Source organism: Taudactylus pleione, unplaced genomic scaffold (genome assembly GCF_031769625.1).
Source record: "Taudactylus pleione unplaced genomic scaffold, aTauple2 ptg000040l, whole genome shotgun sequence".
Taxonomy (NCBI): Eukaryota; Metazoa; Chordata; class Amphibia; order Anura; family Myobatrachidae; genus Taudactylus; species Taudactylus pleione.
Genome location: NW_028284442.1, coordinates 25,419,488 through 25,446,449, shown reverse-complemented (window position 1 = coordinate 25,446,449; position 26,962 = coordinate 25,419,488). Strand labels below are relative to the sequence as shown.

Here is a 26,962-nt window from a genome sequence, read left to right as displayed (position 1 = left end):
AAATGTTGCATTTGCTACTCTGTTCTGCTTGTCCACAATATCTGCTCTGGTTAAGTGGACAGTGGGTACAACAGCAGTCTGAACTCAAGGCCACTAAGTTGTTTTTTTTTAATGTCCCTGTTTTAAAAGACCACAAGTGGAGTTAATTATTACAGCTGTGATTCTGTGAAGAGACCTGGAAAACCTGCACTGTTGGTAGCTCTCAAGGACCAGGGTTGGCTACCCCTGCCTTAAATCATAGATCTTATGCTTGTCCACATATCTGTGCTGGTTAAATGGCACTTTGAGGCCACTAACTATGGGTTTTTTTATGTCCCTGTACAGGTTGGGAAATGTTCAATGTGGAAGCTTTGCAAAGGATTATTTCACAGTCAATTGTTTTGGAAAGCAGTGAGGTTTTAGAAGTGATGTTGCTTGCCCATAGAAAATAATCAGATTCTAGCTATTAGTGATGTTAAGTAGAATCTGATTGGTTGTTATGGGCAACATCACTTCTAAAAACGCTCACTTTAGTAAATTAAATTTACCCCTTAATAATCTTTGTGCTGGTTAAGTGGCAGTTTGGAGGCCATTAACTTTTTTTTTTTTTTTTTAATGTCCCTGTACAGGTTGGGAAATGCTTTTTCATGTGGAAAGCACTACTAGGAAGACTTCCTGGTCCCCTTCTGGGATGAGAAAATCCACTTCCAGCAGCAGGCATGGCTCGGCTCTCAAGGATTCTTCTGGGGCAAAGACTGATGTGAATGAGTTAAATATTTTTTGTAAATTCCTCTGTCCAATCTGGCTGGTTGAAATAAAAATCTAATAATGTATGGGAGCAATTGACAATTTACCATTTGCTCAAACACTGGAAGACAGACAAAATGGTCATTAGACAAATTGGTTAAAACACACAAATTTTGACCAATTTGAACAATTGTTTTTTGTCGGTTTGCCAGTGTTTAAGACCGTATGATCAACTGTCATTTGCTCCCATACATTACCAGGTTTTCTTTCCAACCAGCCAGATTGGAGAGATATCTGACAGATAATTGTATAGTGTATGCCCAGCATTATGAATTGTTTAATTGGCAGATTTATTTTCAAAGATTGTGGGTGATGGGTATCAAAAAACAACAGTGTTCCGAACTGTGTCCTTTATGTACAGTTTGTGACCATACCCTATGTCTGTAGTGAAAACTAACATCCAGAAAATCAATAAAGTGAGGGTGTGATTTCAAGGTGAACCTAATCGTAGTGTGCAACCCATTGAGATGTGCTATCATATGTTCCAATGCATCAGATGTCCCCCTCCAGACAAAAAAATAAAATTCGATGATAGTGTACATCATCATCTCCAAACTGCGGGAAGATAAATTTCTTCTCGTAGGCATTCATGTACAAATTTGCGTACGACAGTGCGATATTACTGCCCATTGCAATCCCCACAGTCTGGAGAGAATACTGCTTCCCAAATTTGAAGTTGTTACACGTAAGCTTTAATTCAAGCAATTCTATCAGAAACTCAATGGGTGGAGCCTTAAAATCTGACTCTGAGAGCTAATCTGACTTCAGCGATACCATCGTTGTGTGGGATAACAGTATATAAGGATGAGATATCCAACTATAAAAATCAGTGGTGTCCATTAGGTACTGTAACTGTCAATCTTCCTCACACAGGGTTGACGAAAACTATCCAGATAGCGCGCAACAGGGACAAACAGTGACTCACGTGCTGATATTATAGGCCTGCCCGGTGGGTTATCTAGGGTCTTGTGTATCTTCGGCAATAGGTACAAAATGGAGCAGATGGGATAATCTATTTTCAAAAAGTTGTACGTTGACTGTTCAATTCAGTTGTTGCCCAGAGCTAGATCTAATGGTGCCCATACACTGTACGATTTTTTACCCGCTATGGACAGTTTTGACAGGTTGTACAGACCAATCGTATGAAAATAAATAGGAGTTTGTGTATTCTGCGACCCAGCTGCGCGTCCTCACTGTCCTCTAGTTGGATCACAGATCAGATGGTTTTGCACAGAGATCTACGATCTTTTGAGTACAATGTGATACACTTCTATGCATCTTATCTTATGATCGGAACAATCAATCGTACACCACTTGACCACATCGTATGAAGAATTTCAAGGGAAGAATTTCAAGGGCAATCGTACAACACATCTTACAAACTTTGAATCGCACCGTGTATGGGGGCCTTAATAAAGCATCTACTGTAGCTTGTTCTTAAACTGGGTAGTGGGATCACAATACAATTTTAAATATGTGGCAATTGTCTATACACTTCTGTATAGTAAATCACTGGTGTTAGAATATAATTTTAGAAGCATTTAGTGTGCAGTGGAATTTTTACAACACCAAATTCTCCTATAAAAAGCATTGCAGTGTCAAGGTGAATATAAATATAAACTTTTAAAGTTTTATTAAACAGGTAAACATGGACGTCAGCTGGTCACACACAAAAAGGATAAATATCAGTATTTCCAAAGTGAAGTTATGTGCCTCATCTGAAGGGATACAGCAACATTTATGTAGACTAGAACACAAAAACCAAACAAAGCATCTTCATAAAGGAGAAATGGTTTTAACAAAGTCCTGTATGGTGAGAAGTATGGCTCTTCAACACATGACGTATGGGAACACACAAAGGACTCAATACAGACCATCACATGCATTTCAGTCCTTCCAAATCTAGAGCACTCAATGGGTCAGACCAAATGACCCTACAAGAGGTGATTGTGTTACCTTAGTTAAGAGCTAACACATCCTATTTTGGAATGAAGCTCTCTGGCAGGAGCTTGAAATCCAAGGTGAAGGGTGGTTCTTTTTTTTCCTGCCCAGGGATGGGCTCACGGACATACCCCAGGAATAGAGGCAATCCTGTGAGGTCATCAAACAGGAAGTATAAGAATGGGCGGTTGATGCTAAAAGTGGAGAATGAGCGGGACGTGATGACTGATGTGGCCGCAGCAGCTTCTACTCCCTCTTCATTGAGCTCCAATGTGGACTGGTGTTCAACACTGGAAACAAACAAGGCCTCATCGGAGATCCCCTTTAAATTTGGATTAACGAATAACTGGCCAAGTCCTACAAAACAAGCAAAGGCAGAACCATAAATTACATTTGAGTTAATAAAATACAACATTTGTTCATCCCTCCAGACATGAATTCATATTAAAATAGTAGTACTATTTAAATACAAATTAATTAATGTCTTGAGGGATGCACAGAACATAGACACATGGGTCACAAAGGATGCCATCTGCTAGGTAATGGGCATTCCCAAAGGCAGAGGGTATACCAGCACCTTTTCTCTAGGGCTCCAGAATGGTTTCCAGATAAGATTTATAATTACTCTTTAATATATATGTATTTATTACTGCTTAGTACCATTATACTATACTTGCTGAAACTCTTTACATACACACACACACACCCCGACATTTAGTAGATCTCTGTGGAAATATATTACTTATAAAATGCATCTTAAATGCTTCAATGCTTCCACTCTATTACAATTATAATATATGCAGTAATACTGAAAATCCCCAATGGCAGCAGCTTCTAAATCAGCGTAGAAGCAAACATGGTATAAAAGATAGCAGCAAGTAGTAATTTTTTATATTATTTATATTTTAATATTTTAGCACCAAGAACAATTTGCTTTTTGCAGTTACACCAAGTGCTAGAATCCAGAGGCAGCACAGTTCAGCAGCTCCTGGTGAGGTTAGCTCTAGTGACTTTAATCAGTCTTTGGCCACCAGTCAGCTGTGGAGACCAGGGGGGTAAATTTACAAAAGTGAGAGTTTTTAGAAGTGGAGATGTTGCCCATAGCAACCAATCAGATTATACTTAACATTTAACTAGCATTTTCTAGAAGTTAATAGAATCTGACTGGTTGCTATGGGCAACATCTCCACATCCAAAAACTCTCACTTTCGTAAATTTACCCCCAGGAGTCATTGTACCTGGATAGGTTCTGAATCTTGATTCCTGTAACAGAGTTCACTGCTGTTTTCTGGAACTGTGAGGATTAGCTGTTCAGCCTTTTTAGGGATTCACCTTTGACTCCTGTGAGGGTTGAAATCAGTCTGATACTGTCAGTCCTGGTTTTGCATTCATGCTCTATGTTGCTTTGTGGAGCACTTTTAGCTGTGCGATTTGGAAAATCTGAGCATTTCTTCATAGTGAAAATCAAGCTGGATAGTGCAGAAGATCTGCCCAGTGTCTCTCTAATTAAATCAGCTGTGCTATTTAGGAGTTCAGAGTCCTGTTAGTATGTCTCTACAGTAAAATTACTCTGGGTTATTCAGAAGATCTCTTTACAATGTAAAGGAGGCAGATCAGATAGAGTAATAATCTGTGCTATTTGGAAGATATATCCAACATTACTCCACTGTGCATTTATCTGTGCTAGGCAGAAAACCTGCATCTCCCTACTGTGCAAATTACTTGTGCTACTAGAAAGATTTGTTCAGCATTCCTTCACTGTGTAAATTACCTGTTCTACTTGGAAGAGCTGGCCAGCATTCCTCTACAGTGCAATTATCGGTGCTATGCAGAAAACCTACTAGCCTATTCTTCAGTGTAATTACCAGAGCTATTCTGAAGATCTGGTTAGCTGTTTTCTATATAAAAGTTTAGGATAAACTATTATTCCTGTTTAAGTTGGCATATTTAGCTAGTGCCATTTAGTTTAATGGTACGTACTTTTAGATAGTGTTCTTAGTTTTTTTATGCCATTTAGTCATGTTATAAGTTTCCTGTTCCTCTTAAATATGGGTGTCTGATCTGGAGCATGCACTACATAAGCTAGGTACACTGCACAATCCTTTTCACAATATATTTGTTAAGACGCAATTTGGAACTATACATGGCAAAGTGTTCGCCTGATCGTCCACGTCTGCTGGTCATTCATCACATCGTCCCATCTGCTGTGCAGCACAGCAGTTGGGACAAAGCAATAAACAACGTCATGCTGCTAAAGGCAGCATGGAACTACACATCGCGCTGTAGTCCACTGCATCCTGAGGTGCATGTGGATGGCTCAATGTATTGGGCCGTGGAATTGTGCAGTCACTGTGTACCCAGCTTCAGAGTAGATATGAGCGGTTCGGATTCTGTGGAATCCGAACGGCTCCGAACATGGGGATCTGAGTCCCACCTGGTGTTCCCGCCGACTCAGATCCCCACTGCAAGCCGAACATCAGTGTCCCGACATTGGATCCTCGTGAGAGTTCGCCTCTACAAAAGGCGCAGAGTCCCGCGACTCGGCGCCATTTTTCCTGCACGCTCCGGACTGCGCACGGTTTTGCTACTGGGCTGGCTGATTGAGTGGGACAAGTGGCTGTATAGGGGACATGATGATCACTGGCTGGCTAAGTGGGACAAGTGGTTGTATAGGGGTACACTGCACGCTGATGCTGCGCTATACTCTGCTGATTAAGTGCTGTGTCCAGAGACTCGCAAGTGGCTGGGCTGGCAAAAGTGACTGTTTAATGGGGGACCATGCACGCTGATGTAAGCTGCGCTATTCTGTACTCTGCTGATTATATGCTGTGTCCAAAGACTCACAAGTGGCTGTGTGTAAAAAAAAAAAAAAAAAAAAAAAAAATTTCTGCTGAACCCCACTATGTATACAAGCACCGTGACTTTGCGGGCCTTAGCCCTCTGTGTATAAAATACAAGCACTGTGACTTTGTGGGCCTTAGCCCTCTGTGTATACAAGCACTATGACGCTGGTGGCTGCGTTGCTGATCTATCGCTTAGTAACCAGTCAGCTCACTGCAACAGTTGGCCAGTAATGGTGAAAACAATATTATAAGCTGTGAGGTGGTGTAAATTGACTGGAAATTAAGGTTATTGAGGTTAAGAATACTCTAGGAACAAAAAAAAAAAAAAAGCCCAAATCCAAAGCCAGGTCATGACAAGTTTGGCAAATCCAAATCCATAGCCGGACGACGAATCAGAGCCAATTCCAAATCCAGCAAAAAATGGTCCGGCGCACATCCCTACTTTAGAGTCCTAAAGGCAGCAAAGTACCAGTGAACGATAGTAGTTTCGGAAAAGGGGGTTATGTCAAGTACTGAGCAAGTGGTTTCTGCAGGTTCAGGTTCATGGCAGGCATTCATAACACTAACCATAATGTGATCACTTTGTAATAAGCCATACAGCTCTAACTCCCTATACATGTACCCGGTTTTATATATACAGTAGGTGTAAATGTAATAGCCTGCGCACTGCAGGCATCGACAATTTCCATGCAAGGCTGCCCGATGTTTCAAAGTAATAGTCATTTAAAAGGCAAAAATCAACCTGGTTTTGCCTTTTAAATGACTGCTACTTTAAAACAATGGGCAGCCTTCCACGGAACTAACTGATTCCTACATTTACCCCATAGTCTGTTTATGAAACTGTGGTTGTGCATAGGTGAAATAATAATAATAATAATAATAAAAAATCTCTTACCAAGGGTGCTGAGGACGTGGCTAAGTTCCAGTTTAAAGTTCAGACTTAACTTCGGAACTCTTAAACTCGTTGGCTTCACCTTCTGTAATCGACCATAAAGTTCAGTCTTATTTAGCTTGTCCAGTGTCTTAGAGAGGTTCCAATCCATGTGGAGCGGCATTACTACCACAAAACTCATGTTTCCTTTAAAAGGCAACCTGGCCACCTTCATAAAAGAAAACAGCAGGTTATTTATACTGTACACATGCAATTGCGAGCTGTAGCCTTAAATGTTTGCAATGTTTTTCCATAGGAAATTAAAGAGGTAATTACACACATTTAATCTATTTTATTGGAGAGAAGGGAGACAGAATGCATTTTATATGCATGCCAGAAATTATACCCAAAGTCTGGGTTGAACTGCTTCGGTCATGTAAGTGTTATACCTTGGTGTAGGTGTGCTTTAGTGTTGTCTGGTTTGTTAGTCTTGGCTGGTTTGTTAGCCTATGGCTTGGTAAGGGGTGGGTTTTTTAAGGTGCCATTTTGGAGTTGATAGAGTGGGTCCCCTAGTGTTAGGGTCTTTATAGTTTAGGTTTTAGCTCATTTCTTTTCAATTAACTTTTCTTCCCCCTTCATCTCTTTTCTGCCTTCTCAAAATTTCCTTCCTGCTGTAATAAGTTTCTTTCGGACGCCTTCTCCTTTTTTACTTATACTGTGCATCGCCGTGCTCCAGCGCTGGCCTGTTTGCGTAATATCTGTGCTAGCACCCCCCCTCCCCCACCACCCTCAATAGGTGGAAATGACTTAGCTGAATGGAACAGGCTGTGTATTAAATGTAAGTAACAAACCTTATTCATATTGACTAAGGGTAAAGTGTGGCACATGGGCAGCACAGACAGTGTAATGGTTAGCGTTACTGCCTCACAGCACTGAGGTCATTGGTTCGATTCCCACTATGGCCCTAACTGTGCAGAGTTTGTATATTCTCCCTGTGCTTGCGGGCGTTTCCTCCGGGTACTCCGGTTTCCTCCAACACTCCAAAAATATACTGGTAGGTTAATTGGCTCCCCACAAAAAATTGACCATAGTGTGTATGTCATAGGTAATATAGATTGTAAGCTCCACTGGGGCTGGGACAGATGTGTAAGATATTCTCTGTAAAGCGCTGCGGAATATGTATGCGCTATATAAATAACTGATAATGATAATAATAATAATAATAATAATAATAATAATAATAAGCTCTGTCGGAAGTAGCATGGCTTAGCCACTATTGTCTTTGGCTGTAAAGATTTCAAGGTTTGGTTGGAGGTCACGCAGGGTTTGGAAATTTTACCTAAGCGTGCCAATGGCTGTTAAGTGTGCGCCAGTCTCTCAGGCTAAAGGGAAAAGATTTTGCGTACAACAATGACCAGTGTCTCTTTGGGTCGAAATGTCGATTTTGGCAACCAATGCAGGGGTCCTAATCAAGCCAAAGAAAAACAGCCTGGGGATCCAGGTTCAAAGTAGGATATAGTTGCCATGTCTCAGTGACTTGGCATGTTCCCATGTCGCGCCGATGCAGCCGTATTGAGGGATGGTTTCATTCGTAGTTTTCACCCGGCCATAGAAGGAGGAGGTGCAGGTGAGGTCTCCCAGGAATTTGCAATTTGCTGTCAATTTCTCTGCAGTGGTTTCAAGTGTGTATTAAAATGGTTAAAATTTTTCATATGCCTTGCAGTTTTAGTACCTGAGGCCCTTTACACAGTCCTTGTTTTTGTAACAGAATTGCAAACAGAGCTTGAAGAGTAGAAAAGTATTATGGCCCAATTGCCAGTTAGAACCAGGTTACAGGGAGTTGTTTCAAACAGCAGAAATACAGCTTTGTAAGCAGAAACTATAATAGGTTACAAGGGCTTCTTCTGTACGATTTGGAAATCAGCAGGGAAACCTGAACATCTGCGCTTAGTCCTTCAGCAATGTGTCTGACCATCATGTGATGACTGATTTCCCTCAGATTTGCAGATATTAAAAGGACATAGTTAAACCAATAAATTCTATTTCTATATTTTATTATAATATCAAGTCTCAGTATACTTACCAATTGACATAGAATCATATAAAATGGCGAAAGGTTACATGTGGTCAAGGAGAAAGTCAAGAAGTGCAATTGGGAGGATAGTTAGTCAGTTTACGAAGCCATCTTTTCCAGAATTAGATTGGTCTTTCATGTGGGTGATCCCCAAGAACGCTCCACAGAAATTAATTCAACATCTGGCTTATCCCAAGGGCTTCTCTGTTAATGCGATCCATGAAGATCTTTGAAGAGCGACTGATCAGTCTTTTAACAGTGCTTTAGATATGGCGAGATCTTTCAGGTTCAGGGCCCTCATGGGTAAGAAAGAGGTGAAGTTCACGTTTCGGCTGTTACCCTTGCTCCTTGACTCTTTCTGATTCATGGGCTTTCAGATGGAAGATGGATTCTATAAGGATGGGTTCCGACCCATGGGCTGCACAATATCAGGTGCGTGCTTCTAGAGATTAAGCACTTTTTTTTATACTGGTGCATAACCAAACACATGGGGGAAAAAGGCGGTGGCTCATTATTTCGATGATTTTTTATTGGGTGGCCCTCCATATTCCCCTCGCTCTGCATGCTTTTTTTGGATGTCATAGCATTGTTTGCGGAGTTCAGTGTTCCCATCACCCATAATAAAACTAAAGGGCCATCTTCTGTGCTGTTCTTTTTGGGTATCAAGATGAATACCTTGGAAGGTCTTTACCAGATGCCAAAGCCTTAGACAACGCCTCACTAAGCCAGAGCACCTTATCAGATGGAATATGGTAAATTTACTTTAGGTCAGATGCAATAGTTGCTGGGTCTCTTAAATTTCACCTGTCAGGTTATTCTAATTATTAGGTTTTTGCCATTTATTAGAACGGCTATGGTGAGGACTCACAGTCCACATTATATTCGCCTTTAAGCAGAAATCAAGGAGAGACCTCAAATTTTAGGAAGAAATCTTGTTGCATTAATGGAACATGCATTTGGGTTGCCCCTACGACGCCCAATTGTGTTCAATTGTTTACTTATGCGGCAGGCTCATCTGGTGTTGGAGCATATTACAATGTGAGCTGGTGTGCGCCTCCCTGTCCAGATGAGTTGGTGACTGAAGGTTTGACAAGGAATCTTCTTCTCGAACACTTTTCTATTATGGTTTTTCTTGAACTCTGGCTTTGCCTTTGGCAGAATAGTAGTGTGGTTTTCTGGTGCGATAACCGTGGTGCATGCAATTCATTTAACATTTTATTTCAGGCCCATCATATTCCTGATGTTCAGAAGGACATTGCTGTAGCTTGGTTTGATTTTGATTGGGTGCATTTTTGGGAGTTGGCCCCATCTGCCAAATCGGGTTGTAGAGTTGCGCCCTTCTTATGTCGGACAGGTTTTTATTCGAACAGACATGGAGGGGCTAGTGCACCAGCCCTGGGACCTGGGACTTTTTAGAGCTATCAGTCCGCCTGGTTGGAATGGCAGCGTATTGGAGAATAGCAACATAGAGGTTAGAGAATTCATCATTTGATTCTCGCCTTTAAGTTTTGTATGAGACTGGTAGATCAGGACAGTAGCTTCTAGAATTTTGTCGTCCGGGCTCTCTCATTTCATTTTTACAGGGGCAAGGGTTTGGAGGACCTTACCAACTTCTTACTCATTTGATTCAGGCTCCGAATTAATTTTGTAGCGTCGATGATGAGGTTTTGTTTTTCAGTTTGGCCTATGTTACGGTCTTTCATGAAGCTTTCCAAGTCTCAGAGTAGGTGGCTCTTTCTAGAAGGGCCCTCCCTTCTTTATCCCTTTTAATAGATTTTCTGTCACCTGCGCATGTGATGTTTATATGACACACCAAGATGCAGCCTTGTCAGACTCAAAATTAGAGATGTGCGCGTTCGGTTTTACTCTGTTCTTTTTGCCAAAATTAAATCGCAAGTTCGGATTTATTTTATTGGCTATCCAAAACACGTGATAGCAGATAGCCAATGAGATGCAGTTTTTGAGATTCGAACACGACAGAGTAAAATCGAACCCGCACATCTCTACTCCAAATAAAGTTTCCCTGCTTTATAAATGTTAAATCAAGAAAAGTAAAAAAGATTCTTGGTGCAAGTAGTGTGTCAAATTAATAACTTGTGTGTGGATCACAAAATGGGGTGTAGGCAGGATGATTTAAAACCACATTTATTTAAAATCAATTAGTGAAAAGTAAAAACACATTTAAATTACCACTTTCAGCGATATGTATCAAGAAAGGTCAATAATGGAAAAAAATCCATAGCAAACCAAACATATATCGTTATATCAAAATAAAGATTTTTCTGTTCTGGAGTCATAATAAACTTCTTTCCTACAAGTTTCCTAGAGTAAAACTGCTTTCAATGTTGTATCATTCAAATAAGTTGTCAGCCTGGCTGTGTGAAGCCCGATCTTTCTTCCCTCCGTCTCATTGTCCGGGTGTGTTAGTACTGCGCCTTCCATTGCACTTGTGCCAGTATGCGGTGTACTGGATGCCGTGGGCAGATGGCCAAGTCCCCTTAGATGGACAGTGCCATACATGTTTTTTCACGGCTCAGTCTCACTGTACTCCTGGCAGCAGCTTACACCTCACTTCCGGGATGTGGACGACTGGCTTCACTCCTGGCAGTTACTATCTAGCGGGCTTCGCCAGGGCTAAAATTATAACAGTTCAAAGGGCTCCATATGTAGAGCCTGCATGGATTGTTCGAATTGATCAATAAATCTTTCAATTATATGCTCAAAAGTTAATCGCTACCTTACATAACTTGTTTTATGTCATATAAAATCCAAATGTGATCCTTATATGTACTTGTGTGTATAAATGTAGATTGTAAAGAAATAGTAAGCCATAGAAGTTACTTTATATGGTTACATTCTTTCAACATGGGCTTTACTTTAGCCCAAATGGGCAAGCTAGACTCTATACCAGGGCTCGACAAATTCCATTGGCCAGGTCGCCATGGCTACCAGATTTTACAGTGAGGGAGGAAGCAGATCCTCATCAGCTCTGGCAGAGATTCGTGCCTATAGTATTGCGGTGTTCATATCATGCATGGGAGTGCATGTGCTGAGTGTCGCCTGCGGTGACTGCTGTGCCTGTGTCCGTCCCGGCCTGCGCTGACGACTCCTCTCAATCCTGACCTGCTCTGATCCCTGTGGTCTGTCCCAGTCAACACTGATCCTCCTGTATGTACTGGCTGTCTGCTGTCCCCCATCTCCGGCTGCATAGAACTCTCCGGTAGTAGGGTCTATGTGTGGCCAGGGATTGCGAAGCGGCTTCAGAGGGATAGTGGTGTGACCATGAGGGGAGAGGAGTTTTGTTGTACTTTCTGGCCCCATTGTTTTATGTTAAATGTGGTTCGTTATTACTGGAGGGTGGAGCAGGGGAGCTGTGCAGAGCAGTGAAGGAGCCTCCATTTTACTGTATCCATTCAACTGTGACCATTTTGTGGACTACTATAGTGTGTATAACAGTTGCATAACACATAGAGCTGTGCTCCTTACTCACTCCTGTAGTTTTTTTGGGTGGGCGGTGGTTTGGCTCCTATAATTTCATCCTGGCTCCTAGATTTTAGAAAAATTTGTCAAGCCCTGCCCTATACCAATATGTAATTGCATCAATTTGTAGTGATGAAACGTAATTATATTCCTATTGTCTATCATTTAAACCAGTATAAGGTTAAAATAAGCACTTTGGTACAGAATCATATGAACCAGCTCCAAGTCAATCTCTGAAAAAAATACTACAAATGTATCAAATATGTAAACAAATTATATAAATGATAAAGTTCTGAATATATTGTAAGTTATAAAATTGTGTATGTCCAAGGTGGAGCAAATAATTACCGCACACTCTTTTGGTGAAATTATAAAAGCACAAAATGTATGGGTAAAAAGGTGTGTTTTGCGGTTTTGGGCTATTCGGGCACATGCATCTGTCTTAATAATTTATTTTACAATAATATATATATATATATTTTTTTATTATTTTTTTTCCCTTTTAACGAATCTTCCAAAAGGTCCTTAGATCAAAATCTATATTCATACCTTTCGGAGCCCTGGTATCCAGCAGATATATCCACTTCGCCTTTTCTTTAGAGATGAAGACTATGAAGTCACCTCCAGTTTTCTGTCACTTTCTTAATGGCTTTGAACTTCAATGATGAAGCAACGCTTTGATGAATTCTTTTGAAATGGGCAGATACTCTGTGTGTCTATTCCTTTTTTTAAAATTGCAAAAGTGCTCCGATATTCTCATTTTTAATTGCCCCATTGTTCTGCCTATATACTGAATTTTGCATCCCAACAAGTAGATTACCCCCTTGGTGTCACATGTCATCCTCTCTCTGATCTTAAATGCTTTCCCGTTACTATAAGATTTGAATGTGTCCTCTCCTTTGGAGTTTCTGCTATTTGTTATTTTGCAAACTTGACATTTGGTACAGTTCTTGCTTTCTTGCAGCCATGTTTCTTTTACTAGATTACTACAGATAAATCCAATCTCAGAGTTTGGAATAAGACGAAAAATACCAACAGGGGTTCAATACCAGTAGTACATCAAGAATTTAGACAAGTTTCCCTTTATTACCAAAACAGAACCAAAGAACATAGAAACTACCCACGTTTCAACCCTGGATGGATACAAAGAGATAGCAACACCAGCAATGGATACCACAAAGATAAAGCCATCTATGAACCAGAGAACACAAGAAGGAAAGGTTTAAGAAAAGGACAGAAAGCCAAACAAACTGCAATTGGAGAGAAGAGGATACAAAAAGAAAGTGCTTCATAACAGAAGCAGAAACAAGCTTTAGAAGAGACATAAGAACAGCAGAGGAATATACTCATCAAAAATAACTTTGTTGCTTGTAGATAATTTATTTAACAATGACCAAGAAATTCCAGATGAAGAAGTCAATCAAGAAGAGTATATGGAAAGTTTTTTTTAGAAATGGCAAAAAACCTTACCTCACCACTAGGAAGACATATGAACAACAGAAAAGATATTGTACCTATACAGAGAGCACAACAGGTATAAAACGATTAAGACCAAAAGGTGGAAGAACTGCTAGGAACAAAACCAAAAATAAGGAAATACAACGAAGAGCTATAGTCAATCTAAGTAACATCAAATTAACACACAAATTCAAATACTGAAATGTCCAAAATACGCACCCGATGACAAACTGAATAAGTTTGATACCTACATTAATCTCCATAAATGTAACCAAAAACCAACATCAGAAATAGAAAAAAAAGAAAGAGCATATATTTATTTATACAGATCTTCAGAGTAGCTCCACCTTTTATCCTAACCACCTAAAGGGTTCATAGAGACTTTTCAATGAATGGTGGAAAATGACCTTAACAAAATGTCCACCAAAATCTACCAACCAAACTTAAGAAAAAAATAAAATAAATAAAAAATAAAAAAAAGGGCATTGAGTAAACTGGAAAAGATGAAAAATGTAATAATTAAACCAGTGAATAAAGGGGGAGGGGTAGTTTTACTGAACAAAGAAGACTACCTAAAAAGGAGGTCAACAGACTCCTGGATGAATCCACCATGTATGAGAAGCTTCCCACAGAACCAACAAACAACTACAATATATAAAAGAAAGACAACTTTTTGAATGAAGCAGCCACGTCTGGAATAATGAATAGAAAGGAAAAAAGGATTACCTGGCACTTAAACATCCATCTGTACCTGTTTTCTATTAACTCCCTAAAAGGCACACACAAACCCACCAGGAAGACTTATAATTGTGGGAATAAAGTTAGTGTCTTCCAAGTTGCCAGAGTAGATCAATAAATTTTTACAACCATTGGTATCTAAACGAAAAAGCCATCTTAGAGACACGATGCATATCCTAGAAGTCTTGGAAAATGTAAAGTGGGAAGAAAACGTCATTCTGGTAACATGTGATATCACCTAACTCTACAGCATCATTGACCACCAAAAAGACTGTGAATACATGAATTTTTTTTTTTAGTGGAAGACAGACATACCCACCAGCCAAATTAATTTAATTTTAAAACAGCATGGAATACATAGTAACCCACAACTTCTTCTGGTTTGAAGGAACATTTTCTAGGCAAGTAAGGGGAACCGCAATGGGTACAAAATTTGCCACAGGATATGTTAATCTGTATCGGAATGGGAATATAGCAGCATCTGGAATAATAACCCATAAATCAGCAATCTATACGCATGGAATAGATATATCAATCATGTCCTGTTTATATGGTCTGGATCAGAGGCAGAATTACAGAATATCATCCATATAAATAGCAATGATTTGAGCTTGGTTTTCAAATCAACAGTTAGAACACAAATAACCATTCTGGATTTAGAAATCTACATTAAAGACGACTTGGAGACCAGAACACATACTAAAGAAGTAGATTGTAATACTTTAATCGATAGAAACAGCAATCACCATCCAAGATGGCTTAAGGCAGTGGTTCTCAAACTCAGTCCTCAGGACCCCACACAGTTCACATTTTCCAGGTCACCCAACAGGTGCACAGGTGTACTAGTTATCCACTGATGCATTAAAAGATCCACAGGTGGAGCTAATAATTTCATTTGTGATTCTGTGAGGAGACCTGGAAAACATACACTGTTTGCGGTCCTGAAGACCGAGTTTGAGAACCTGCGGCTTAAGGGCATCCCCAAAGGACAATTTAAAAGAATATATAGGAATTGTTCTAAGAGAGAAAACGTCAATAAACAAGCAACAGAACTGAAACAAAGATTTCTGGAAAAAGGGTATGATGAGGTTGAACTTACGAAAGAGCTTGTGGAAGTATCTCAGATAGACCGCTCTACACTACTACACCCAAAGTAGAAAAAGGAAAGCCACAAGGATTTATCTTTTATCACCAGATTTAATAAGAACGTAAGAAAATTTTAAAAAAATCCTACAGAGACACTGGTCAGTCGTACTGAAGGATGAGAAACTGGTGCAAATTTTACCTGACAAACCAAATGCGATATACAAAAAAACAAAGAACCTTAGAACAAGACTCATTCACAGTGCTATTCCACCGAAAAAATGCAAGCGAAAAGGTAAAATGAAACTTGGCTGCAAAATAACTAATAGCAGAAACACCTAAAAGGAAAGGACACATTCAAATCTTATAGTACAGGTTGAGTCTCCCATATCCAAATATTCCAAAATATGGAATATTGTTAGCATGACAGTTATTAAAATTATTGTAGAAAATTACCTTCAGGCTCTGTGTATAAGGTGTATATGAAACAAATGAATTTCATGTATGTACACAAACTGTTTGAGCACAATTTATTGAAAAAAAAATTACATAAAACTACCTGCAGGCTGTGTGTATAAGGTGTACATAAAACCAATATTCGGTGTTTAGAGTTGGGTCCCATTCCTAAGATATTTCATTATGGTATACAAATATTCCAAAATACAGAATATTCCGATATCCAAAATACACCTGGTCCCAAGCATTTTGGATATGGGAGACTCCACCTGTAAAAGGGAAAGTGAAGATCAAAGAAAGGAAGACATGTGACACCAAAGGGGGAGAGTCTACTTGTTGGAATGCCCTTGCAAAATTCAGTATTTAGGCAGAACAATAAGGCCTTTAAAAAGTAGAACATCGGAGCACATTCGCAATATTAAAAAATAAGATTTTTAATCACCGTAAAATCAGTCTTAGTTAGTGCCTGACTCCACAGCTCACTATACATAACCCAGAGGTAACGGCATTCCCCAGATGGATGAAAAAGGAAAGGAGTAGACACACACAGCTTATCTGCCCATTTCAAAAGATTTCATCAAAGCGTTGCTTCATCATTGAAGTTCAAAGCCATTAAGAAAGTGACAGAAAACTGGAGGAGAGGTGAATTCATAGCCTCCATCTCTAAAGAACAGGCAAAGTGGATATGTCTGCTGGATACCAGGACCCCGAAAGGTATGAATATAGATTTTGACCTAGGGACCTTTTTGGAAGATTTGTAAAAGGGGAAGAAAAAAAAAAGAAAATAATATATTTTTACAATATCAAGACAGATGCATGTGCCCGAATAGCACAATATAGAAAAACACACCTCGTTAACCATATGAATGCGGGTGCAATATACCGCAAACCACACTTTTTTAGCCATACATTTTGGGTTTTAGAATTTCATCAAAGGAGTGTGCGGTAAGTATATGCTGCACCTTAGACATACACAGTTTTATAACTTACAATATATTCAGCACTTTATCATCCATTTATATAAATTTGTTCACATATTTGATACATTTATATTTTTTTCAGAGATAGATTCCGTACCAAAGTACTTACTTGTTCTGAAAGGATAGAGAACCAGGGGCAGAACTATGGGAGACAATGGAGGCGCCTGCCGCTGGGCTCCAGCTCTGAAGGGGCACCTCCTCCATTATCCACAACATATTCACCCCACTTAGGGCTGTAACAATGTACCTGGAGTGTACCGTCACGGCCGCCCAATACATGGCACCTCTTCCCGGCACCTGAGAAGCCACCATACACTCGTGGAGAGCTCCATGTCAGAACATCAGATGCTGCCTTCGTATATCTATAGCCTGTCTGCATGCAAATTGCTAAATTACAGTGTTAGTGGCTGTGACGGGCGGCACCAAATTATAACTTGCCTCCGGGCGTCTGGGATGAATTTACGCCACTGTAGAGAACAGGAACATAATTAAGTTTCATCACTACAAATGATACAAATTACAGATTGGTATAGGGTCTATCTTCCCAATTCAGGCTAAAGTAAAGCCCAGATTGAAAGTACTTTAAAGAATGTAACCAAATTAAGCAACATCTATGACCAACTATTTATACACACAGGTACATATAGAAGGATCACAATTGTATTTTATAGGACATAAAAACAAGTTATGTAAGGTAACTTTTAATCATATAATTGAAAGACTTATTGATCAATTAAAACAATCCACCCAGGCTCTATATATACACAGAGCATACTTGCCGACATCCAGGTTAATCCTCTCTGCTAACCAGAGAGGAGATGCAGGTGGGTGGCGGTGAGGCCAGACAAACAGCACCATTAAGCCCCGCCCCTTCATGGTAAATTCAGTGAGTCTTGCATATTTGAAGGGGCGTGGCTAAATTCGATTCTCAGACTCGCATCATTAGGCCCCGCCCCCTACTCGCTGACCCGCAAGAAATTTTTTCCACATTCTGTCCATTTCTCTAGAAAGTGGATAGAATGCGGGAGAAGTGCTTACTTTCCCTGGGGGGGGTTACCCGAAAAACATCTGGAGCCTCTCGCAGGTCCCGGGAGGGTAGGCAAGTATGAGATACAGAGCCTTTTTAAAAATTTAGCCCTGACTAAGCCCGCTAGACGGGTTAAACGCGTTGGCATATAAACTTGCTGGAGTGAAGCCAGTCGTCTACATCCCGAAAGTGAGGAGTAAGCTGCTGCCAGGAGTATACGAGAGACAGCCATGAAAAAAATGCAGAAGGACAGTGCCAAACTGCCCGCCATACAAGGTGACTTGACCATCCGCCCATGGCATCCAGTATTCCGCATACCAGCACAAGTGCAACGGAAGGTGCAGCACCATTACACCCAGACCATTGGACAGTGGGAAGAAGGAAGGATTGAAGGGAAGGAAGGAAGATTGCCATCTTATTTCACCTACTCTGTACAGAGACCGGAACTATTATTTTACCATGTTGACAACTTATTTGAATGATACATTGAAAGCAAATTTACTCTAGGAAACCAGCAGTGAGGGAGTCAACATGACTCCAGGGGGTAAATTTACTAAGATTGGAGTTCTATTAAGAAGTGATGTTGCCCATAGCAACCAATCAGATTCCAGGCATTATCTTCTAGAAGGTGCTAGATAAATGAGAAGTAGAATCTGATTGGTTGCTATGGGCAACATCACTTCTTAAATAGAATTCCCATCTTAGTAAATTTACCCCAGAACAGAAAAAATATCTTTAAAATTTAATTTTGATATAAAGGATATATGTTTGGTTTGCTACCCAAGTAGCTTTTATACCATTATTGACCTTTTATACACATTGCTGAAGGTGGTAATTTAAATATATGTATTTTACTTTTCACCAACGGTTTTAAAATAAGCGTTTTTAAATTACATTTTCTATACCCCATTTCCTGATCCACACATTATTAATTTGACACTACTTACACCAAGCCTCTTTTTACTTTATCCCTTTTAGATATTTTTGCGGATGATACAGCGATCCAAAAATCAACCAATTGGGGACGGGTTGTTGGGTGTCATTGCCAGCTTGCAGTGATACCCAGATTTATCCGGTGTCTCTTGATCGGCTCTATTTATTGCACCGGTACTCTGTCAGAAGGGTTTGGTTGATACATTTGCATGGCTCACCCATGACTCATTACCCATTTGGTTGGGTTTTCAAACATTGCATTTTGTGGTCTACTTGTCCCTGGTGGAATTTGGAACTTAATGTTTCCGAATCAGAGCCGCTACATCTGATGCAGCAGCGAGTTTTTCTATGTCCCAAATTAAAGCCCTCGGCCACCGGAAAGCTAATACCAATAAATGTTACATTAGAATTCACTGGTTTCACTTTATGTCCTAACTTGAAGAATGGATAAATGCCACCTTTATTTGGGTCTGTGAGGAAGTTTGCTTTTTCCTGCTCGTGTTTACTTATCTTGAGGCTACATGCCTCCTCTGGCAAGTTAACCAACTGGATGAGTGCTGCCTCTTGTGGAAACAATGGCAACAAGGGCTGTTGATGAGGTTCATATTTCAACCACTATGGGCGGTATTCATTTAGTTTTGCACCCGCGGAAAAGGTTTCGCCTGCCGGACTTTTCACCGACATCGCGTGTTTTGGATGCAGAAACTTATGTGCATCCCCGGTATTTGCCATATTCAATTTAGGGGTGTGCACCGGCCACTTTTCGTGTTTTGTGTTTTGGTTTTGGATCTGGATCTTTCTTCGTGTTTTGGATCTGGATTGGTTTTGCCAAAACCACCCTTCCGTGTTTTGGGTTCTGGGTTTTGTGTTTTGGATCTGTATTTTTTTTAAAAAAAGCATAAAAACAGCTAAAATCACAGAATTTGTAGGTTTTTCTGCTCCTATGCTATTATTAACCTCAATAACCTTAATTTCCACTCATTTCCAGTCTATTCTGAACACCTCACACCTCACAATAGTGTTTTTATGTCCAAAACGTTGCACCGAGGTAGCTGGATGACTATGCTAAGAGACACGAGTGGGCGGCACAAACACGTGACCCATCTAGGCGTGAAACTGCAGTGGCAGACAGGATGGCAGTTTGAAAAACTAGGCCCCAAACTGTACATAATGCAAAGAAAAAAAAGAGGTGCAAGATGGAATTGTCCTTGGGCCCTCCCACCCACCCTTATGTTGTATAAACAGGACATGCACACTTTAACAAACCAATCATTTCAGCGCCAGGGTCTGCCACACAACTGTGGCTGAAATGATTGGTTCGTTTGGGCCCCCACAAAACAAGCTGGCAATTAATGTGTCCCTGCACAAACTGGCTCTATGGAGGCAAGATGTCATCCTCATCCTCCTCATCCACCGATTCCTCACCCTCTTCAGTGTGTACATCCTCATCCTCACAAAGTATTAACTCGTCCCCACTTGAATCCACCACCACAGGTCCCTCTGTACCTTCTGGAGGCTGGTCTCCCTGGAAGAGCTGATAATTCATTTTGATGAACATCATCTTCTCCACATTCTGTGGAAGCAACCTCCTACGCCTTTCGCTGACAAGGTTCCCGGCTGCACTAAACACTCTTTCGGAGTACACACTGGAGGGGGGGCAACTCAGGTAAAATAGAGCCAGTTTGTACAGGGGCCTCCAAATTGCCTCTTTTTCCTGCCAGTACAGGTATGGACTGTCTGCCATGCCTACTTGGATGCTGTCACCGATGTAATCCTCCACCATTCTGTCAATGGTGACAGTATCATATGCAGTGACAGTAGACATGTCAGAAATTGTTGCCAGGTCCTTCAGTCCGGACCAGATGTCCAAACTTGGTCCTGCCTGCCCTGCATCACCGCCAGCGGGTTGCTTAGGATACCTAAGTTTTTTCCTGGCAGCCCCAGTTGCAGGAGAAAATGAAGAAGGAGCCGTTGACGTGTCACGTTCCGCTTCAGCTGACAGTGTGTTCACCAGCAGGTCTTTGCACCTCTGCAGGCTTGTGTCGGCCGGAAAGAGAGACACCACATAGGCTTTAAACCTAGGATCGAGCACGGTGGCCAAAACGTAGTGGTCTGATTTCAACAGATTGACCACCCTGGAATCCTGGCAAAGCGAATGAAGGGCTTCATCCACAAGTCCCACATGCCGAGCGGAATCGCTCCGTCTTAGCTCCTCCTTCACTTTCTCCAGCTGCTTCTGCAAAAGCCTGATGAGGGGAATGACCTGACTCAAGCTGGCAGTGTCTGAACTGACTTCACGTGTGGCAAGTTCGAAGGGCTGGAGAACCTTGCACAACACGGAAATCATTCTCCACTGCGCTTGAGTCAGGTGCATACCCCCTCCTTTGCCTATGTCATAGGTGGATGTATAGGCTTGTATGGCCTTTTGCTGCTCCTCCATCCTCTGAAGCATATAGAGGGTTGAGTTCCACCGCGTCACAACCTCTTGCTTCAGGTGATGGCGGGGCAGGTTCAAGAGTGTTTGCTGGCGCTCCAGTCTTCGGCACGCAGTCGCTGAATGGCGAAAGTGGCCAGAAATTTTTCGGGCCACCCAAAGCGTCTCCTGCACGCCCCTGTCGCTTTTCAGAAAATTCTGCACCACCAAGTTTATTGTGTGAGCAAAACATGGGACGTGCTGGAATTTGCCCAGATGTAATGCCCGCACAATATTGGTGGCGTTGTCAGATATCACAAATCCCCAGGAGAGTCTAAGTGGGGTAAGCCACTGGGTGATGATTTCCCTCAGTTTCTCTAAGAGGTTGTCGGCGGTGTGCCTCTTACTGAAACCGGTGATACACAGCGTAGCCTGCCTTGTAACGAGCTGGCATTTCTGAGATGCTGCTACTGGTGACGCTGCTGCTGTTGCTGCGTAAGGTGATACATCTACCCAGTGGGCTGTCACAGTCATATAGTCCTTAGTCTGCCCTGTTCCACTTGTCCACATGTCCATGGTTAAGTGGACATTGTGTACAACGGCATTTTTCAGGACACTGAGGACACTTTTTCTGACGTTTCTGTACAGTCTCGGTATCGCCTGCCTAGTGAAGTGGAATCTAGACGGGATTTGGAACCGGGGACACACTACCTCCATCAGTTGTCTAAATCCCACTGCACTAATGGCGGATACCGGACGCACGTCTAACACCAACATAGCAGTCAAGGCCTCAGTTATACGTTTTGCTTCAGGATGACTGCTGTCGTACTTCATCCTCCTCGCTAAGGACTGTTGGAGGGTCAATTGTTTAGTAAAAGTAGTGGTGTTCCTACTTCCTCTCTGGGATGATGAACGACTCCCAGCAGCAGCAACAGCAGCAGCGGCAGCAGTAGGCGTAGCAATGCAGGATCCTCCGGAGGAATCCCGGATAGGAGAGTCAGTCATGCCAGTGACATGGCCTGCAGGACTACTTCCGATCCTAACTAAGGAGGAAATTGACGAGGAGGGAGTTGACGGTGTGGTTTGCAGGCGCTTGGATACAACAGGACAACGGGATTTAGGTGTCCCTGGACTGCTTACGGTCTTAGCCAAAGTTTCTGAACTTGACAGTAACTTTTTATGAACGCGCTGCAGGTGCCGTATAAGGGAGGATGTTCCTAGGTGGTTGACGTCCCTACCCCTACTTATTTCACCTTTACATATGGTACATATGGCAAGACAGTTGTTGTCCGGATTTGGATAGAAATATTGCCAGACCAAAGAGGTGGAATGTTTGGTCTTCTGCCCAGGCATGACCGTGATGGGCTTTTTCATCCCACGGACAACAACTGTCTCCCCCGGAGCCTGATTTAAACAAACCACATCACCATCAGAATCCTCCTCACCAACTTCCTCCTCAGCGCCAGCTACACCAGTATCCTCATCCTGTTGTACTTCAACAGTGACATCTTCAATTTGCATATCAGCAAGTGGACTGTGGGTGCTCCTTTCAGCACTTGCAGAGGGCGTGCAAATGGTGGAAAGAGCCACCTCTTCCCGTCCAGTGCTGGGAAGGTCAGGCATCGCAACCACCACCACACTTGGACTCTCCTTGGGGATTTGTGATATCTTCTTAGAAAGCACAGTTCTTCGCTGTGCTTTTGCCAGCTTAACTCTTTTGATTTTTTTAGTGGGAGGAGGGCTTCCATCGTCATGTGAAGCTGAACCACTAGTCATGAACATACTAGGGATCGACCTTAGCCGTTCCTTGCCACTCCGTGTCGTAAATGGCATATTGGCAAGTTTACGTTTCTCTTCAGCTGATTTAAATGTCTTTTTCAAGGTCATTTTCCTGAACTTTGCCATTTGGGATTGTATGTGCCCTCTACTATGACATTGGGCATCGGCCTTGGCAGACGACGTTGATGGCATGTTATCGTCTATGTCATGACTAGTGGCAGCAGCTTCAGCACTAGGAGGAAGTGGTTCTTGATCTTTCTCTATTTTATTTTTATCGGAGAAAGTTTGGTCCTCCATTTATGTTATATCGATTTGATATATACGTGCGGCTAAACACAGAAAATAATTTTTTTGGGGGTTTGGACTGGAGTGTACTTTGTGGGTTACAGCACCCTTTAACGGTCAAGCCAGCCGGCCCTTTACTTATGACACAGGCGCACGCTTGGCACTACTTTGTTGATGCACGTGCGGCTACTGCGCACACAATTCACAAACACAGAAAATAATTTTTTTTTGGTTTGGACTGGAGTGTACTTTCGGGGGTTACAGCACCCTTTAACGGTCAAGCCAGCCGGCCCTTTACTTATGACACAGGCGCACGCTTGGCACTACTTTGTTGATGCACGTGCGGCTACTGCGCACACAATTCACAAACACAGAAAATATATTATTTTTTTTGGTTTGGACTGGAGTGTACTTTCGGGGGTTACAGCACCCTTAACGGTCAAGCCAGCCGGCCCTTTACTTATGACACAGGCGCACGCTTGGCACTACTTTGTTGATGCACGTGCGGCTACTGCGCACACAATTCACAAACACAGAAAATAATTTTTTTTTGGTTTGGACTGGAGTGTACTTTCGGGGGTTACAGCACCCTTTAACGGTCAAGCCAGCCGGCCCTTTACTTATGACACAGGCGCACGCTTGGCACTACTTTGTTGATGCACGTGCGGCTACTGCGCACACAATTCACAAACACAGAAAATATATTATTTTTTTTGGTTTGGACTGGAGTGTACTTTCGGGGGTTACAGCACCCTTAACGGTCAAGCCAGCCGGCCCTTTACTTATGACACAGGCGCACGCTTGGCACTACTTTGTTGATGCACGTGCGGCTACTGCGCACACAATTCACAAACACAGAAAATAATTTTTTTTTGGTTTGGACTGGAGTGTACTTTCGGGGGTTACAGCACCCTTTAACGGTCAAGCCAGCCGGCCCTTTACTTATGACACAGGCGCACGCTTGGCACTACTTTGTTGATGCACGTGCGGCTACTGCGCACACAATTCACAAACACAGAAAATAATTTTTTTTTTGGTTTGGACTGGAGTGTACTTTCGGGGGTTACAGCACCCTTAACGGTCAAGCCAGCCGGCCCTTTACTTATGACACAGGCGCACGCTTGGCACTACTTTGTTGATGCACGTGCGGCTACTGCGCACACAATTCACAAACACAGAAAATAATTTTTTTTTGGTTTGGACTGGAGTGTACTTTCGGGGGTTACAGCACCCTTTAACGGTCAAGCCAGCCGGCCCTTTACTTATGACACAGGCGCACGCTTGGCACTACTTTGTTGATGCACGTGCGGCTACTGCGCACACAATTCACAAACACAGAAAATAATTTTTTTTTTGGTTTGGACTGGAGTGTACTTTGGGGGTTACAGCACCCTTTAACGGTCAAGCCAGCCGGCCCTTTACTTATGACACAGGCGCACGCTTGGCACTACTTTGTTGATGCACGTGCGGCTACTGCGCACACAATTCACAAACACAGAAAATAATTTTTTTTTGGTTTGGACTGGAGTGTACTTTCGGGGGTTACAGCACCCTTAACGTTCAAGCCAGCCGGCCCTTTACTTATGACACAGGCGCACGCTTGGCACTACTTTGTTGATGCACGTGCGGCTACTGCGCACACAATTCACAAACACAGAAAATAATTTTTTTTTGGTTTGGACTGGAGTGTACTTTCGGGGGTTACAGCACCCTTTAACGGTCAAGCCAGCCGGCCCTTTACTTATGACACAGGCGCACGCTTGGCACTACTTTGTTGATGCACGTGCGGCTACTGCGCACACAATTCACAAACACAGAAAATATATTATATTTTTAGCACTTGGGGGGAGCACCCCTGATGGACAGAGCACCCCCTGGACAACACTACAGCACCTCTTTAGGACTGGGACACTGCACAGGACTTTGGAGTGGACACAGCCCCTATGGAGAACTGACTGCACAACACAGTCCAGCCAGCCCCTATGGACTTTGAAGTAGTGGACACAGCCCCTATTAACAACAGCAGCACAGCACAACACAGCCAGCCCCTATGGACTTTGAAGTAGTGGACAACAGCAGCACTACACTACACTACACTACACAGCCCTAACTCCCACCCTCCCTCTTCACTGTCCACAGCCGAGTGAGAAAATGGCGCCGACGTGGGTACCTTATATAGGATCCAAAACCCGCGAGACTCGGAAGGCGGGAAGATGACGTTTTGCCTCGATTTCAGAATCCGAGTCAGGCGGGAAAAGTCGAGCCTGACTCGGATCGGACTCGGATCGGGGGGGTTCGGATTTCAGAAATCCGAACCCGCTCACCCCTAATTCAATTACAAACCACGCGAAAACGGCAAGCGGCAAATTCAGAACAGGCGGAAAGTGCTGTCAGAATTGGGGGAAATAGGCCTGAATCCCCAAAAAGATGCACCAGCATTGGTGATCTATGTAAATGTGTCCGAATAGCACTAATAAAACTGTTTGGGGTACTTAAGTTCTTTCAATAGCTTATTATTAGCGTCTCTGCACAAGTGGTGAAGAATGGCATTAAGCAGTATTTTGGGGTAAAAATAAGTAGTCCAGTCAAATTTGGGTACTTGAAAATGGGTGCTAGCATATTTTTATAGGTCTCTAAAGTGAACTTTTAAAAAATGTGAACAACCACCCTCATACATTTACCTGCAATCCCAAAACCACTTGACCCACCCCTCCTTACAGCACCCTAAGAAGTCTATTTCACTAGTTTTATGCTTGTCCCTCCACTTTGTACTTTTTCGCCCTCAAAATGAAAGTTTTTTTGGGGTGTTCTTATGTTTTTTTCCCAGGGATTGTTTGACGCAGTTATCCTTTGGGGGCTGTCCCAAGGGTTCTGAGTGGTTTCCCAATGTTTGCACCCCAAAATAAAAAAATTGCACTTTTCTGCTGCTATTCTTAGGCGTATCTTTTTCACCTATTACATTGCATTGATTTTCCGCATAGGCGAAAAGCTGCTGGAATTGAATTGAGATAAGTTCGGACCACGCGAAAAGCTCCGATCAGCGATACTTTTCAGCGGATAACGGCTTTTTGCTTCTAATTGAATCCGGCCCTATGTGTCATTGTATAACAAATCAATCGCTTACTATGGTACAAAGTGCAGCTGCACACAACACTGCACTTTCGATAATATCCAAATTGCAGGTTTAAAAAGGTGGTGCCATTAATGCTTTTTATGGACAGTAATTTAAGCTTCAGCACATGGAAAGTCTATACAGATTATGGGGCGGATTCAGATCCATACACAAATGCCAGCGCAGCTGCGATCTCCAACATCACAATTGTGAAAATATGCCAGTGACTCGCTTGCTGTCCAGTGCTTAGCGACGCCCACTGAAAACATCAACGCAATTCAATCGCTGCGTGTGTGCAGTGTAGCTTTTGTGCATGCGGAATGGCTAACAATCGCTCAATCTGTGTAAACATCGGCATTTGTGTGTGGATTTGAATCAGGCCCTATATATGTAATGTGTGTACATATACATACATAAAATCCTTACCAACATCCCTGGCTGTCCACTCTGGGAGGAGGCAGCCAGGTGGGAAGTGGAAAGACATTCCTAGCACTGTAAAGCAGGGCCACGATGGCACAATGCTGGACGAATTGTGACATGAAGCCACTAGGAAGTGGGCAGCAGCAAAGTCCATGTGGAAGACTTGCTGACTCTTCCGGGCGAGCAGGCGTACACGATACACACATATACATAGATACTTCTAATCAAAACACACAGTACTTTATAGATTATACTTGAATATAAATTGACATTTCAGAACGTG

At 42.2% G+C, this 26,962-nt stretch overlaps 1 protein-coding gene and 1 long non-coding RNA gene across 5 annotated transcripts in view; one reads left to right on the top strand and one right to left on the bottom strand.

The window, feature by feature from the left end:
- The window catches only part of LOC148538447 (uncharacterized), a 79,065-nt gene extending 78,225 nt beyond the window's left edge, over positions 1 to 840 (top strand). For all 3 annotated transcript variants that reach the window (XR_015871997.1, XR_015871996.1, XR_015871994.1), the window contains one exon: positions 609 to 840. This is a non-coding gene — a long non-coding RNA (uncharacterized LOC148538447). The remainder of the gene's footprint in view (positions 1 to 608) is intronic.
- Positions 841 to 2,394: 1,554 nt separating this feature from the next.
- Positions 2,395 to 26,962, bottom strand: part of SERPINF2 (serpin family F member 2) — a 51,546-nt gene continuing 26,978 nt past the window's right edge. For both annotated transcript variants that reach the window (XM_088453853.1, XM_088453854.1), the window contains exons 7-8: positions 6,466 to 6,670; positions 2,395 to 3,084 (exon numbers count right to left, since the gene is read on the bottom strand). In XM_088453853.1, the coding sequence (XP_088309979.1) occupies positions 2,765 to 3,084; positions 6,466 to 6,670 (525 nt within the window). In that variant the 3' untranslated portion in view covers positions 2,395 to 2,764. The remainder of the gene's footprint in view (positions 3,085 to 6,465; positions 6,671 to 26,962) is intronic.